At 34.8% G+C, this 15923-nt stretch overlaps 1 protein-coding gene across 1 annotated transcript in view; it reads left to right on the top strand.

The window, feature by feature from the left end:
• Positions 1 to 15591, top strand: part of LOC100393185 (mesenchyme homeobox 2) — a 339527-nt gene extending 323936 nt beyond the window's left edge. The window contains exon 5 of the mRNA XM_078342638.1: positions 9085 to 15591. Coding sequence (XP_078198764.1) covers positions 9085 to 9127 — 43 coding nt within the window. The 3' untranslated portion in view covers positions 9128 to 15591. The remainder of the gene's footprint in view (positions 1 to 9084) is intronic.
• Positions 15592 to 15923: the final 332 nt, after the last annotated feature.

Below are 15923 nucleotides of genomic sequence, written 5' to 3' on the forward strand. Positions count from 1 at the left end.
TGGAAAGCCTCCCCTGGAAATTTGTCAATCCAATGCTAAATGGTATCTTTGAATCACTTTTAACAAAAGAAATTCGAAGTGAAGACGAATCTAAATTTGTATGTTATGGAACACTTTATTATTCTTCCTAATTAAGGATACTGTTATTTTAATGAACATAAATTAGCAGAGAAAAAAATGAATGTATCAGATGAACACTAGGAAATCTCAACAACTGAGTGAAAGAAAGCATAGCTCATAACCCAAGAACTAGAAGGTAAACAGGTAGCTGGTCTCCTCTCTCTCTCTGCCGCTCATTCCAAGGCATGCTCATGAAGCTAAATAGTCAATATATTTTATATATTAGAATATACATTACAACCAGATTTCCCTGTTTAATTATCCACTTAAACATAGATGAAATTGGCCAGCGGCCTTAGAATATATAACCTTAAGATGTCGATATCTCTGAAAACCTTGGAATATCTCTGGCATTATTAGTATGAATCATTGGAAAATAATCAGATTTGTCACTGGACAACCAATAAACTGTGTTAATACCAACAGCTTAAAAATGTAATTAGAAATTATAATAACACTGATTTAGTACCTATTCAAATCACATATTCAATGCAAGGGAAGACTGAGTGTAGAGTAATGGGAATTTGATAAGAAAATACTCAGAATTAAAGAGAAATTGGGGAAAATGGTTCTTTGTCTTGTAATCAACTTTTGTCACCACATGCCTCACCCTCCTGAGGGAGGAAGAGGCTTTCCAAACTCAAGTTCAAATAGGGCTTCAGTACAATTTTTCCAAGACAAAGTCAGACATTGACAGTAAAGAATCCATTGACAGTAAAGGATCTGACTCCTATAAGGACCAATAAAAAGGAATACATTTATTGGTCCTTATAGGAGTCTTTGAGCAGTCACATATTCAAACTAAAATACAAGGAAAGAACAATCTTTTCTTCATTCATTCCACATTTGAATAGAATGCATACATTGAGCATGCAGCATCCCCTGCCCTGGAAGCTGTGGACAGAAGTGGTATACAAATTAAATAGAAGGCCAGGCCATTTCATTATTTCTCCTGAAAAAGTTAAGAGTGGAGATAGCCAGGTCTAGCCATACTTTAGAATCATATGAGAGTTTTTTATAGCCTACTGTTGCCCAAGATCTGGCCCCAACCAATTTAATCAGAATTATTGGTTGTGGGTCCACACATTGGTTTTTTTTTTTTTTTTTTTTAGAGTTACCTTGGAGACTCTAATCTGTAGCCAGGTTTGAGAAGCATAGGCTAGTCCTTGGGGAAATAATAGTTATTAAGAACACATGGGAAGCAGATTCCAGCCAGCTGGCTGTGCTTCTCCAAACTTAAAAAAGAAAAAATAAAAAAGGGGGAAAAAAAAACACAACTGGAGGAAGTGAGGATTGAAGAAAGCATGGAAAAGAGAGCTAGAGCTAAGTGTGCAAGCACCTTGCTGCATAGAGGAGCTGCCAGTCATAGTTTCTAAAGCTGTACTCTCCACTTCAGGCATGGGCAGAGGACAGGAACTTCAAATTGATCACACACTGTTTAAACACAAAGGACAAACACAAAATATTATTCTTACTGGGACATTGTACATAGCTAAGATTTAATCCTAAATTAATGCTATTGAGACTGACATTTTTCAGGACCTGTTATTGAGCTATAAGGGGAAGGAGCCCTGAAAGATAGTTGTCACCTGGTGTCATGGTGCCATTCCTTCAAAAAGTGGACAAGTCTTTTAATCAAACTACCTTTCAGTTTCTTTGTTTCTAAAGTTACTGAGTTGATCTGTCTATTCAGACACCCCTTTATTTATTCAATGAACTGATATTAAGAACTGTCTCTTATCAGGCCTTCAGTGCTAGACTTCTAAATGGATCACACGTGCTTTCTGCCCATAAATGTCTTACAGTCTATTGAATTGCAAGTATGGGATTACAGTACAATGTGAGTTGGAAATGTGGGGAGTTAAAAAGAAGGATTCAAGAGGTCAGGAAAGATTTCTCTGTGGAGTTTTATTTTAATAGGTATTACAACAGCAGTGAGTATGTCCTAAACATATGAGATTGGTGGGTAGGAGTGGGGAACAGGAAGAGAGAGCGTAAAAGAACTGTTGTGAATCCAGTGTGGCTGGATTTCAGGTTTGAGACGGAGAAGTAGAGGGATGAAGTGCTATCATAAGGGAGCATTGTTGAAGGTCTGTGTGTATTTTTATGCACAGACGATAGGATAAAAAGATTAGAAAAATCAATTTGATAATTGTGCAAAGGAAGAAGAATGGTGAAACTGAAGGTAGGGATTAAGTTAGGGAGTAAAGTAATAGCCCAGAAGAGAAATTATGATGGCCTAAATAAGAGCCTTTCAGGGTATGCTATTCTAATTCTATGTTAGAGAACAAGAAGGAGTGAAAAAAATAAACTCATAACCTCTAAAAATTAATACCTTTGGAGTGTTTTTAATGTATAATAAATGTTATTTTCATAGTAATTCTACTTCCAAAGAAATATATAAGTATTTAAAACTTTGAGGCCAAGTTTTCATTGTCTTTCATTAACCACCAGTAACAAGATTATATTAATGTGAGAATGACTAAATCTATAGGGATATTCACTTAGAGTGCTATGTCCGAAGATACCCACAGATTTCTACACAGTTCTATGCATCTTTACTTATCTCATCTCTAATATAACCCTGGGGATTTTCAGAAAATGGCATGTAATGTCAACTTCGTACTTAAACTGTAAGCATCAAACCCTTGGGAACTATCAAGTTATCAGTCTTTACTACCGAAAACATAACAGGATTTAAGTAGAGCCACTCTAAACGGTTCAGATTACATTTAGGTAATATTTTGAATGAGATGAAGACAGAGAGATTTTCACCCAAGTGACTAGTTTAAATTGCCTACATTTGTGTACCAGATTTTTGTGTGTGTGTGAAGTCAACTAAGGGTATACAAATTTTCTTTCCGAAAAAGAAAAAGGCATTTTTGTTTCTGATGTCCAAACAAGTACAAACTAAATATTCTTTCTCCCTAAAATAAAAAAAAAAGAGGAATATTATCTGTGATGTGAGATGGAGTCTTGCCCTGTTGCCCATGCTGAAGTGCAGTGGGTCGATCTCAGCTCACTGCAATCTCCACCTCCCAGGTTCAAGCAGTTTTTTTGCTCAGCCTCCTGAGTAGCTGGGATTACAGGTTTGTGACACCAAGCCCAGCTAATTTTTGTATTTTAGTAGAGATGAAGTTTCACAGTGTTGGCCAGAATGATCTAGATCTCCTGACCTCCTGATCCACCCACTTCAGCCTCCCAAAGTGCTGGGATTACAGGCGTGAGCCGCCGCACCCAGCCTATTTGTGGTTCTTTAAAATACTTCCTAAAATTGTAAAAGAAGAAATTGACCAAACAGAGCTTTATGATTTAACAAATATTATTTTTATTTGTTTCATTTGTAATCGATAATGGAGGTTACATGTAAAAAAAATACCTTGAGGCACATAAATAATGTTTACATGTTTTTACTATTTATGCTTATAAACATTTTTTTTTGAGACCGAGTTTTGTTCTTTCACCCAAGCTGAAATGCAGTAGTGCAACTGGCTCACTGCAACTTCTGTCTCCTGGGTTCAAGCAGTTCCCTGCCTCAGTCTCCCCAGCAGCTGGGATTACAGGTGCCTGCCACCATACCCAGCTAATTTTTGTATTTTTAGTAGAGATGGAATTTCACCATCTTGGCCAGGCTGGTCTTGAACTCCTGACCTTATGATCCAACACCTTGGCCTCCCAAAGTGCTGGGATTACAGGTGTGAGCCACCAAGACTGGCCTATAAACAATTTTTTTTTTAATCCTTTGATTAGATCCAAATGCCACAGCCAATTGAGTTACTCATAGAAGTGTTTGTTCTTCATGTTGGAAACATGCTTCCTCCTCAGCCTCACAATTTGCACTGGTTCTCAAGTTTACATGGTCTCGCCTGCTCTTCTAATTGAGTGATAGTTATCTTCAGCCCCAAAAGGACAGTTATTTCAAAATGCTTACATAATTTCTCTGCTTCTGTCAGAAGAGGAGGAGGAGGAGGAAGAGGAAGAAGAGAAGAGAAGGAAATGAGTGAGTGTGGAGCCAACTGACTGTTGGTTTTGGATAGAGAAGCTTATACCACATACCCATGAGAGACTTTAATGTCTTTTAACGAAAGTAGGGCTGCAAGGCAAAACAGAATAGTGTGCTTTCCATTCCGCAGGCTCCAAACCGAATGATCATACCAAAACAACTTGTGATAATGCTTTAATGATTTAGTAATGTGTCATTTCAATTATTTCCATTTCTGCAAGAGAAAAATAAAGACTAACCCTCTAGGCTTCTACATTTCAAGCTCAAATCAGAGCTAGGATAAAAGATAGAATTTTTCTGGACCTTAGGATACCATGAGAATGTCAGTAAGGCAGTAAGTCATAAAATTATCCACTGCATGAGACACCAACACAGTTAAAAGGACCTAGGCAAACTATGGGCACTATATTTTCCTGGAGAACATATCTGTTGTCATGAATATAAACCAAATTTTGAAAATAAAATGAACTTAGGAAGCTGCATTTTTCTATGCCACATAGATCTAAAAATGATGTTGGATTATATTCTTTTGGTTAACTAGAAATCCCCTACATAATTTATGAGGACATATTAAAAATATAAAATGACAAATTTGAAATAAAATGAAAAATAAAATGTCTAATATATTAGACACATTATATCTTGTTTCAGAAATTGTTTTGGTTATTTACAATCAGAAGCTTTTAGAACTAGGTTTTCCCTTACAGTTTGAACTGTGACTGGTAGATGGTGCTGTCAGGATGTGATTCATTGTTACAGATGAAAACATTCCTTCCTCTTTTCTCAGAATTTCAAAAGCCAGTTTCATATTTGCAGTTTGGTGGGGAATGTTCTTAGATAGAAAACATACCAAGAATTAATTTTCTAGAAAACGCTCAGAAACATCATTACATTTTATAAAGTACTTTTGGTTGTTTATTGTTCTAGATAATTAAAATGTCTATTTCTGTTTCTGACAGACTCTCACTTCTCCAACACTTAAGCGTATTTTCCAATTATTCTTTTGTTAAGGTTTTTTGTTCCCCCCGCCCCCGAATTTAGGTCCTTGTGATAAAATCAGAAAGATCTTGGTAGCAGAAGCTCTTTAGGAAACAAGGCCCTTTGTGTCTGTAGCTATACATTTATTCTTTTCTAGTGCAAAGTTTCCATTTCAGAATATGTAAACCTTGATTTAAAATCATGCAGTGCTAAAAAATGATAATGAATTGTGTGTATTTTTCTCACCTTAAATGGTGAAATCTATTTTGTTCACTCGCTTGAGAGGTTAATGAATAATTTCAAAACATAATAAAAGAGATTCTGAAGTTCCAAGGAAAATCAAGTAATTCAGAAGTAAAAAAACACAGGAACAAAACAAGGAAATGTATCTTTCAGGTTCAATTTCCTTAGTGTTGTAGTGGTGGAGTCAGCCATTTTTATGGTTCAGTCAACACAAGTTCAAAACATTTGACCACTGGAAAAATAGGGATTTTCCACATCTACATATTATGGATCATTTCTTGAATAACAACAACAACAACAACAATAAAACATTTCTTAGATATTTGTTCCTAGATCTGTTAAAAATTAAAAGTTAATTACCTGGAGGAGTTATGCCCTCCTGTTTTATATTCTAAATTTAAACTACAAATGTTTTAAGAATGTACGAATACAATCTTTTGTAAAATGATTTGGTTCAATGGATTAAAAAAATTGACAGCATTCCTCATGCTCATTTTCTGATGGTTATAGTTGAAAATTTCCATAAAAACCATCTAAAATGTTTAGTTTTAGATTGACATTTTATGTTAAAAGCAAGTAAAGGATATTCCTCAAGGTAATATCTATATCTTCTCTTTTCTCTGTAAAGCTCACATGATATTTAATGCAGGTCATGCATAATTCTATTAATATTATAAAACAAAAATAGATAGCTGAACATTGTGACTTTTAAAGTTCAATTCTGGGAGCACTCTAAATATATTTTCTTTGCTAAAATTATGACAAGAGAAAAGGTAGAAACATTTAAAAAATTCTATTGTCTAAATTAAATATATCATTAGAATATTCTTTTTACCTGCACAGATTATTTTATTTCCCAGTCACTCAAAATACATTGTATTATCTGGATATGTGCTTAGTCAAATATATTATCTTTAGCATCTACAATGTTGACAGAAATGTTTTACAGTGTGAAATGGTGGTTCATATTTATTGCTGAGAATTGTATAGAAGTTAAATTCCCTTAGGGAGGCAAGAATTTGGGAACCCAAATATATATCCTCTTGCATCAGAACACAACTGTGGGAAAGAATGAGACAGTCTATGCTTCTTTGTTTACAGAGAGCCATAATCTTTTGACCAGATTTTAAATCAAGTCAATGACTTTCAGTCACCCATTATGTTTCCCTTTCTTCTTTTTCTATTGTAGCAGCATTTTTTATTTTCCTGGGGAAGGGGATGATCAAAATGATTTTAAGACCGTTTGAAGATTGTCATCATGGTGTAAGAGCAATTGTAAATCATGCATGTTGAGAACGTCCTTGTTTATGTCATCCTCAATACCACAATCCTGAATGAGCTTTTCTCCTTCAATAATAATAATAATAATAATAATAATAAGCATCTATAAACTCTGGATTCAGTCTGTTTACTGTGATTTGTATTTGTAAAAGAAGACTTTCTATTTGGAATATTTTTTGGTTAAAACAAGAGTCTTTATGTTCAAAGTAGTTGAAGAAAACTTTTTTGTGGTTCACTGTATCAAGCATAATATTGAAAATATAAATGTTACATTGTTAAGGGGTAATGGGAAATGCTCAAATATCTTTGAGCCAAACTTTCTAAAACTAAAATATTGTATGTTAAAATATTCTAAATTTAAAATCTAAACAAATAATTAGAATTTGATAAGAAGTCAGAAATTCAGCTTAGGGCTTCTAGTTGGTTACTTGTATTTCTTCAACTCTATCAATATTATTTTGCCTCAGTCCATTCCTTCTTTTCTTAAAATAAACTCAAATTTTATGAGTCATTTACATTAAAATAGGTGTCTACAAATGGTCACTATTATACTGTTATATTTCTGTGGCAACATAGAGATATTTAAATTATATGTTATAATATAGATGTGAAAGTTTGCTTTATATATAATAACATTACAATAAAATGGTAACAACATTTCTTAGTACATGAAGATGGACTCAGAAGTAAATTTTGTTATAGTGTTTTTCAAATGCAGGTTTGCTTTCTTCAAGTTAAGAAGGCATTGTATTAATTTAAAATAAATGTTACAGAAATTTAAGAAGAAAAAATACTCCAGATTATATAATTTTCCATTTATTATATTTATGGCAGAAGATAGTACATCCAATTGAAGAAATCATATTAAATCAATAGTGGTGGTTATAATAATTGAAATTCATTCTTTGCCATGTTCTGGAAGAAAATATTAAGTCTTTAATATCTTGAAAAAATAATAATTTTAACATACACATTTTAATGCCACTCATATTCAGATAATCACTAATTTTTAAAACCTATGTCTTGCTATTCTTTGCTTGAAAATTGGAATACATCCTCACAGTGCTTAATAAATACTTGTTGAGCAAACAAAACCAACGTTGGTGGTGGTTGTATTTCCGACCTGACCCACAATGTTCTGTTTAAGCTGTGGTTTGTGAATAAAGCATAGCTCTGGTTTAGCATTGCCAAAATATTATCAAATGTGAGATAAATTCAGACAAACTCCCAAATTCAGATGATACCATCGTACTTCAGCCATAATTTGGACTTAGAAAACCACCCCCGGTTGCAGTACTTGGTATTGTATGAGCTCTAAGCTACTGTTAGGAGTTCCATGTCTGGACAAGCGGTCTGGGTGGCCAGGAAAAAAAATGCAGATTGAAAAAAAGGTTCTATTAGGAGCATACTTCTCTGTCCTGGATCACCTGTCACCATTGTTGTGTTTCTCCAGAGTCTGAATTTGGCTGCATAATTATCTTCTGCTGGCTGTGCCTGCTCCCATCAAACTGATATTTTCTCTGTCCTTCCATGAACGGAATGAAGCAACAGCTTCCTTCCAGCTCTTCTTTTCCTAAAGGGAGAATGCAGAGAACCACTCAAGTTTTAAGGAATCTTCATAACTGTTAACCAATAGAAAGAAAAGCTGTGAAAAGGGCTCTTCTTTTATCTTTCTCTGCTTTTTCTCCCCACATTCCCCCTTTGCCTTCTCCTTTGATAATCTACAGACATAAAAGCACACAGGAATCATAACTATGAGACAGGCAGAAACTTGCAGTTCATTTCCTGTGAGGAGTCCTGTATACTCGGATGCACTCAGCCAGCAGCAAGTCTCTGATCATTTTCTTTATTTTTTGGAGCATCACTCCAAGGTGAATGATAGAAGGAAGAATGATAGACTGAGATATGTATTCTCAGGGGGGTGTGAGGCAGGATTGTGCTCTCTTCACCTTTATCATGCTTTCTCACCAACTGTCCAGACACAGTAAATCCTGCCCTTGACCAGAATTAAAATGAAGTAAGAAATGTTACCATCCCAGAAATTAGATGAATTGAGAAAAGTGACCAATCAAAAATTTAGATGACCTAAAAACATATGACTAGGGATAAAGGGAATGTAGCATAAATGTTGTAGAGAGTGTGTGTGTGTGTGTGTGTGTGTGCGCGCGTGCGCGCATGTGTGTAAGTATATAGATATTCTAGAAAGCATTAGATTTTGAAGTAATGAGATAGAAACCAATCAAATGTAATAGGGGAAAAATGTCTGGAAATCCCCTGAAATATTATATTGGAAGGGGGGATGATTGTGCAAATTCTTAGACTGAAAAAAAAACTAGTAATTCTTAGTGACATTTAGATTTAAGAGACATATTTAAATTAGATTGATGCAGACTGACAATTCATCTCCACTTTTAGCATTAATTTCCTTCAAATAATTACCTTTTTTTGTTTGTTTTTAGACGCATTAGAAGATTTCAGAAGTGTGCCAGCTTCCAAGAATAACACAAAACGTGTAACACGACATGTCAACATAAAACAATGGATGTGCAAATTGGACAAACCATGATATGTATAAAATAAGCCAAACACTGTTAATTGAAAAATTTATGATTTCTCCCATGTGGTAAATTTGAGTTTTATTTCTAAATATTTTATTTCCATCTTTACTTTTGCATACTCTTAGCTCTAACACTTCCCCCCAGTTCTAAACTGACTTCAGTGAAATAAATTTGCTAAATAAATTCTTCTGGTTAATCCCAGTAATACAGAATCCTATTGATGCACTGAAAGAGAGAGAGAGAGACAGAGAGAGAGAGAGAGAGACACAGAGAGAGAGAGAGAGAGAGACAGAGAGCGAGAGAGAGAGAGAGAGACAGAGAGAGAGACAGAGAGAGAGACAGAGAGAGAGAGACAGAGAGAGACAGAGAGAGAGCGAGAGAGAGAGAGAGAGAGAGACAGAGAGAGAGAGAGAGAGAGAGAGAGTTCTCTCAAATAAATTCTGAAATCGGTTTAAGAAACACAATCTTGGGCCGGGTGTCGTGGCTCATGACTGCAATCCTAGCACTTTGGGAGGCCAAGGTGGGTGGATACCTTGAGGCCAGGAATTCAAGACTAGCTTGGCCAACATGGCGAAACCCTTTGTCTACTAAAAAACAAAAATTAGCCGGGTGTGGTGGAGCATGTTTGTAATCCCAGCTACTTGGGGAGGCTGAGGCAGGAGAATGGCTTAAACCTAGGAGGCGGAGGGTCCAGTGAACCGAGATTGCGCCACTGCACTCTGGCCTGGGCGACTGAGAGAGACTTTGTTTCAAAACAAAAAGAAAAACAAAAAAACAAATCTCATAGTACCAATCTTTCCATCTGTGGATTTACTTCTTAGAAGTAATATCAGTCTATTCTTGTCTTAGAATTACTGCAGTCTGATCTACTACTAGTCTTACAACAGTAATAAATAAAAATCATTCTAAATAAATTATCATAAAAATACAATGTAAGTGAAAGGAATATAAAGCCAACACTCTATGGCTTCAAGTGGAAATCCATCACAGATCAATAGTCTAACTTATTCTTACCATAATTTCTATCAAACATAATACAGTGTGTGTGTATACATACATATGTATGCATGTATGTGTGTATATATATGTGCACACACACACTGTATTATGAATATATATAGTATTTATGTATATATAAAGGCTGCTTCATACTTCAAGTTTTTCTCATAGTACAATGGCTCCCCTAAGAGGGTTACAGTATTCCATTGACTGCTCTGTGAATTCATTTTCTGTGAGTTATTTCTGGCCAGCGGAAAGCATGCAGTTACCTTTTGGGTATCATTCAAGTAGGCACTCTATGATTTTACCAGAGGTTTTTCCTGTAGAAATAAATCTGTGTATTATTTGTCTAGTCAAACACAGAGCATGCTGATATGGGATCAGTGGGGGATTGGAAAATGGATCCGAGGTTGAGAAGAACAAGTAAGAGGGAATGTACTTATTTTAATAATACCCCCTGGACAAAAAACCAAAATATATTCTTTAAAGTTTTAGAAATAATGTGTGTATGGATGCAGGAAAACCTTAATAGTTTAATTCCTCTACACAAGTACTATCTCTTCTGTGAATGATGTAACTTTCTTGTCATTTGATTTCCATTTTCCTTATTATTTATTGTATTTCACCACTTTTAACACCATCTTGTTGTGCTTGATTTAGGAAGAGATGTAAATATGGAGTTTTCAAAATCCTAAAAAAAATCTACTCACCTCCCATCATACACATACCTTAAAAAAAAGCCTATGTATGCACACATGCACACACATGACACAACTTTCAACTTTCCATCCTAAGAATACACACAAAAATGATGTTGTTTGCCTATCACAATATCAAACAATAATGCTTAAAAGCTTTTTCCATCATACTTCCTTTTAAGATAAGTGAATATTTTTTACATTGAAAGGATACATTGTTACCATCTAAAGTAAGCCTCTAGATTTAGAATATTTTGGCAGTAATGTTTTTAGTGGGTATAGAGTGATGGAGACAGACATTGTTAGAATTAGAGGCTGAACATGTTTAATATTTTATCTTCCCTCCTTCTCTTCCTTTCTCTCATCATTTTATGAAAGCTACGACTTGGATTTTATTAAAGAAATTATGCCATTCTGTTTAGAGATAGCATTTTAAAATTTAGGTTTAGGTATATATTTGTCTAATAATTACTACTACTACCTGAGTTAATAGTGAAATTACTGTTCAGTCAAATTCAGTAAGATGTAATTTAAAATGTGACAGGGAAATGTTTTCAGTGTGTTTTCTTTTTACTTTTTTTTTTTCTTAATTTTTTATTGGATTTTAGGTTTTGGGGTACATGAGCAGAGCATGCAAGACAGTTGCGTAGGAACACACATGGCAGTGTGCTTTTCTTTCCTTCTCCCCTTCACCCACATTTGGCATTTCTCCCCAGGCTATCCCTCCCCACCTCCCCCTCCCACTAGCCCTCCCCTTTTCCCCCCAATAGACCCCAGTGTTTAGTACTCCCCTTTCTGTGTCCATGTGTTCTCATTTTTCATCACCCGCCTATGAGTGAGAATATGCGGTGTTTCATTTTCTGTTCTTGTGTCAGTTTGCTGAGGATGACGTTCTCCAGATTCATCCATGTCCCTACAAACGACACAAACTCATCATTTCTGATTGCTGCATAATATTCCATGGTGTATATGTGCCACATTTTTCCAATCCAGTCTATTATCGATGGGCATTTTGGTTGATTCCAGGTCTTTGCTATTGTAAACAGTGCTGCAATGAACATTCGTGTACATGTGTCCTTATAGTAGAACGATTTATAGTCTTTTGGATATATACCCAGTAATGGGATTGCTGGGTCAAATGGAATTTGTATTTCTAAGGCCTTGAGGAATCGCCACACTGTCTTCCACAATGGTTGAACTAATTTACACTCCCACCAACAGTGTAAAAGTGTTCCTTTTTCTCCACATCCTCTCCAGCATCTGTTGTCTCCAGATTTTTTAATGATCGCCATTCTAACTGGCGTGAGATGGTATCTCAATGTGGTTTTGATTTGCATCTCTCTGATGACCAGTGACGATGAGCATTTTTTCATATGATTGTTGGCCTCATATATGTCTTCTTTCGTAAAGTGTCTGTTCATATCCTTTGCCCACTTTTGAATGGGCTTGTTTTTTTCCTGTAAATCTGTTTGAGTTCTTTGTAAATTCTGGATATCAGCCCTTTGTCAGATGGGTAAACTGCAAAGATTTTTTCCCATTCTGTTGGTTGCCGATCCACTCTAGTGACTGTTTCTTTTGCCGTGCAGAAGCTGTGGAGTTTCATTAGGTCCCATTTCTTTTTACTTTTATGAAAGTTTTGTATGCGTATCAAATGCCTTTATATACAGTTTTCTTTTCATAGACATTGTACTACCTATAATTCTTGATTATCAATTATATTGTATTATATTATAACTATCAAGCCTTGGCCTTGATAGTTACATCTAAGGTTAAATTTGCATTGTATGTCTAAAATAAATATAATAGAATTTATAAAGTTTTTAATCACAAAAAGACAGGCCAAACCGACAAACCTTAAAACCTTAGTACTAAGCTGGACACCAGAGTTTGTGCCTTTAGTTCAACTATTTGGGAATCTTGGAGCCCAGCCTGTATGACAGAGTAAGATGTCATCTCTCTAAAACAAAAAAATGAATAAAACAAAACAAAATCCACCTCACTATGACTGGACAGTCATATGCCAAAAATAATAATAATGATTTAGACCCAGACCTTACACTCTTCACAAAAGTTAACTCAAAACTCACCACTGACATACATTAAAATACAAAACTATAAAGCTCCTAGCGAATAACATAGAACTTCTAGACAATCTTGGGCATTGATCACAACTTTGAAAATATAACACCAAAGGCAAGATCCATGAAAGAAGTAACTGATAAACGGCACTTCCTTAAAATAAAAAACTGCTGCTCTAGGAAAGATGCTGTCAAGAGAAGGTGAAGATAGCCACAGGCTGAGAGAAATTATTTGCCCAAGGCTTAACTGATGGGCTGTTATCCAAAATACACAAAGAACTCTTACAACTCAACAATAAGAGAATGAACAACTCATTTAATAAATAGGCCAAAGTGCTAAACATTTCACCAAAGAAGATATGCAAATGAAAATAGCATATGAAAAGATGTACTCTATCATACGTCATTGGGGAAATGCATATTAAAACAACTATGAGATATTTTGTCTACTAAAATAGCCAAAATCCAGAACACTGACAATATTGAATGCTGGCAGGAATATGGAGCAACAGAAACTGTCATTCCTTGCTGGTGGGAATGCAAAATAGTACAGAAACTTTGGAATATAGTTTTGCAGTTTCTTAGAAAGCTAAACTAACCCTTATCATATGACCCAAGTATCACACACTTTGATATCTACCTGAAGAAGCCAAAAACCAAAGAGGTTTATAGATGCTTTTTCATAACTGCCAAAGCTTGAAAGCAAACCAGTATCCTTCAGTACCTGAATATATAAATAAAATGTTGTACTGCCAGACAATGGAATATTATTTAGCACTGAAAAGAAATGAGCTACGGAGTCATGGAGAGATATAGAGGAAACATAAATGCATATTACTAAGTGAAAGAAGCCAAATTTTTAAAGGCTACATACTTTGTATTTCCAACAATATAACACTCTGCAAAAAGCAAAACTGTGGAGACAGTAAAAAGAACAGTGGTTGCCTGGGGTTTGGATAAAATAAGGAATGAATAAGCAGAGCACAGAGGTACGTTAGGGCAGTAAAACTATTCTGAATGATGGATACATGTCATTATGCATTTATCTAAACCCATAGAATATAAAACACAGAAAGTGAATCCAAATGTCGAGTAAGGCTTTTGATGAAAATACTGTATTAATGTAGGTTTATTTTGTAACAAATGTACCACGATCATCCTGGATGTTTAGTAGTGGAGGAGGCTGTATGCCAAGGTGTGGGAAAGGAGAATAGAGTGATTTTCTATACTTCCTCATTAAATTTGCTGTGAACCTAAAATTGTTCTAAAAAATAATATCTATTGCAGAAAAGAAAAAAAAAAACGAACTATAAACACAAACAAAAAGCCTTAGTAAAATGTTTTCTTTTAAGGAAATAAATAAATCAAATTACATTTTTTTTAAAAAAAAGCCATAAAGCACCTTCCTGCCCAGGTCTCAAGTACTTTTTAGCTGTCAACTCTTAACGGCTATGTCCTTGAAGGCTTGTCAGTACTTGCCAGGAATTTTTATTAGTTATCGCCATAATAATTATTGAAGTCAATTATAATGCTTAACTTTTATTTTACAGATGAGAACGTGAATGAACTTCAAGCCATTACATGTAAGACTACTTGTTGACTTTTGGCAATGATGTAGGGGGGAAACAGTAAAGCAGATCTTGCAAAACTACATATTCTCTGAAACTTGCACGCTAATTTCAACCTTATTTTCTATTAAATCATTTTTAGAGGTGATAACCAAGATTGGGCAAATTCTGTACCATTTATGCCTAGCATTCCATTATTGGAATGCTAAGCATATGGGAGTTATTTATATCCTACTGTTCAAGAAGATCACCAAGGGCTGATTGCAAAAATTCAAGAAATTGCAACTTCAGGCATAAATGGGTTAATTCATGTAATGCTTTCTCTTTTTGGCCCTGCCGTCTTTTCTTGTCTATGCTTTTTTCCACCTTGTCCCTGCCTTTTGAAACTGCAAATTCATAATGAAAAAGTCTAGAAGATAGACAAATAGGCATATAAGAATATCAGTGAGTTTAGATTTCTCAAAATTAGACAATTCAGATTTAGCTGAAGTTAGCAGAATTTTAGAAATTCAAAATTTACAGTCCTCAAAACTTATCTAATACTGGAATATGTACAACAAATCTGATTTCCCAATGTTGATGAAATCCAGTTAATTTTTCTTGATTTTCCAGAACAGTTTAAAAATCTTAAAAAGTCACCATTTGCTTTATTTTAATTAAGATTTTGTTTTGTTATTTGACTTATAAACCCTTTGAAGCAACCAGTTCTGTTTCAGGCAAACTGTAATTCTGCCACCTCTAACCATTAATAGCTACAGATATATTTCTCAAATAGAATACAAAATCCATGACTAATATAAATGCCAGTGGGACAGATGACTAGGCAAACCTTTTCCACTATGAGAAACAATATAGCAAGTGTTGAATATATTTCAGTTAATGAGTGAATGACCTAATGAAATTATGGATGGACATTCCCAAAGAATTCCCACAAATAAACCTAAAAATCTTCATATAACATGATTTTTAATGCGTGAGAGTGAAAAGATAATATGAGTGTTTTTTCTTCTCATAGTGAATTTTACGATGGTAAAATTTATACTGATAATACCCAACATGCAGGATTCTAGGACCGATTCCATTTGTAATTCTTTAAAATCCTGTCTGCTGCTGGATGAAATGGGAACTGTTATAACCACAGGCTTCCTATAGCACTGTATTTGAATGGTCTTTTTCTAAATGGCATTTCTATCACATGGATTGAATTTTAAACTTTTTTTTTCAATGACCAATCAGACATTATAAAATAGTTAGGCTACTGACTTGGTATGTGTTCAATGTCAAGCCATGTTTTTCCATTGACAGCTTGAGAAGATTGTAAAACCGCTAAAAATTTAAACTTGTGGTTGAAAGATACTTCTGCAGTAGGCTGCTTTTAATTTTTCTCATTCCATTTC

This window comes from Callithrix jacchus, chromosome 11 (genome assembly GCF_049354715.1).
Source record: "Callithrix jacchus isolate 240 chromosome 11, calJac240_pri, whole genome shotgun sequence".
Lineage (NCBI taxonomy): Eukaryota > Metazoa > Chordata > Mammalia > Primates > Cebidae > Callithrix > Callithrix jacchus.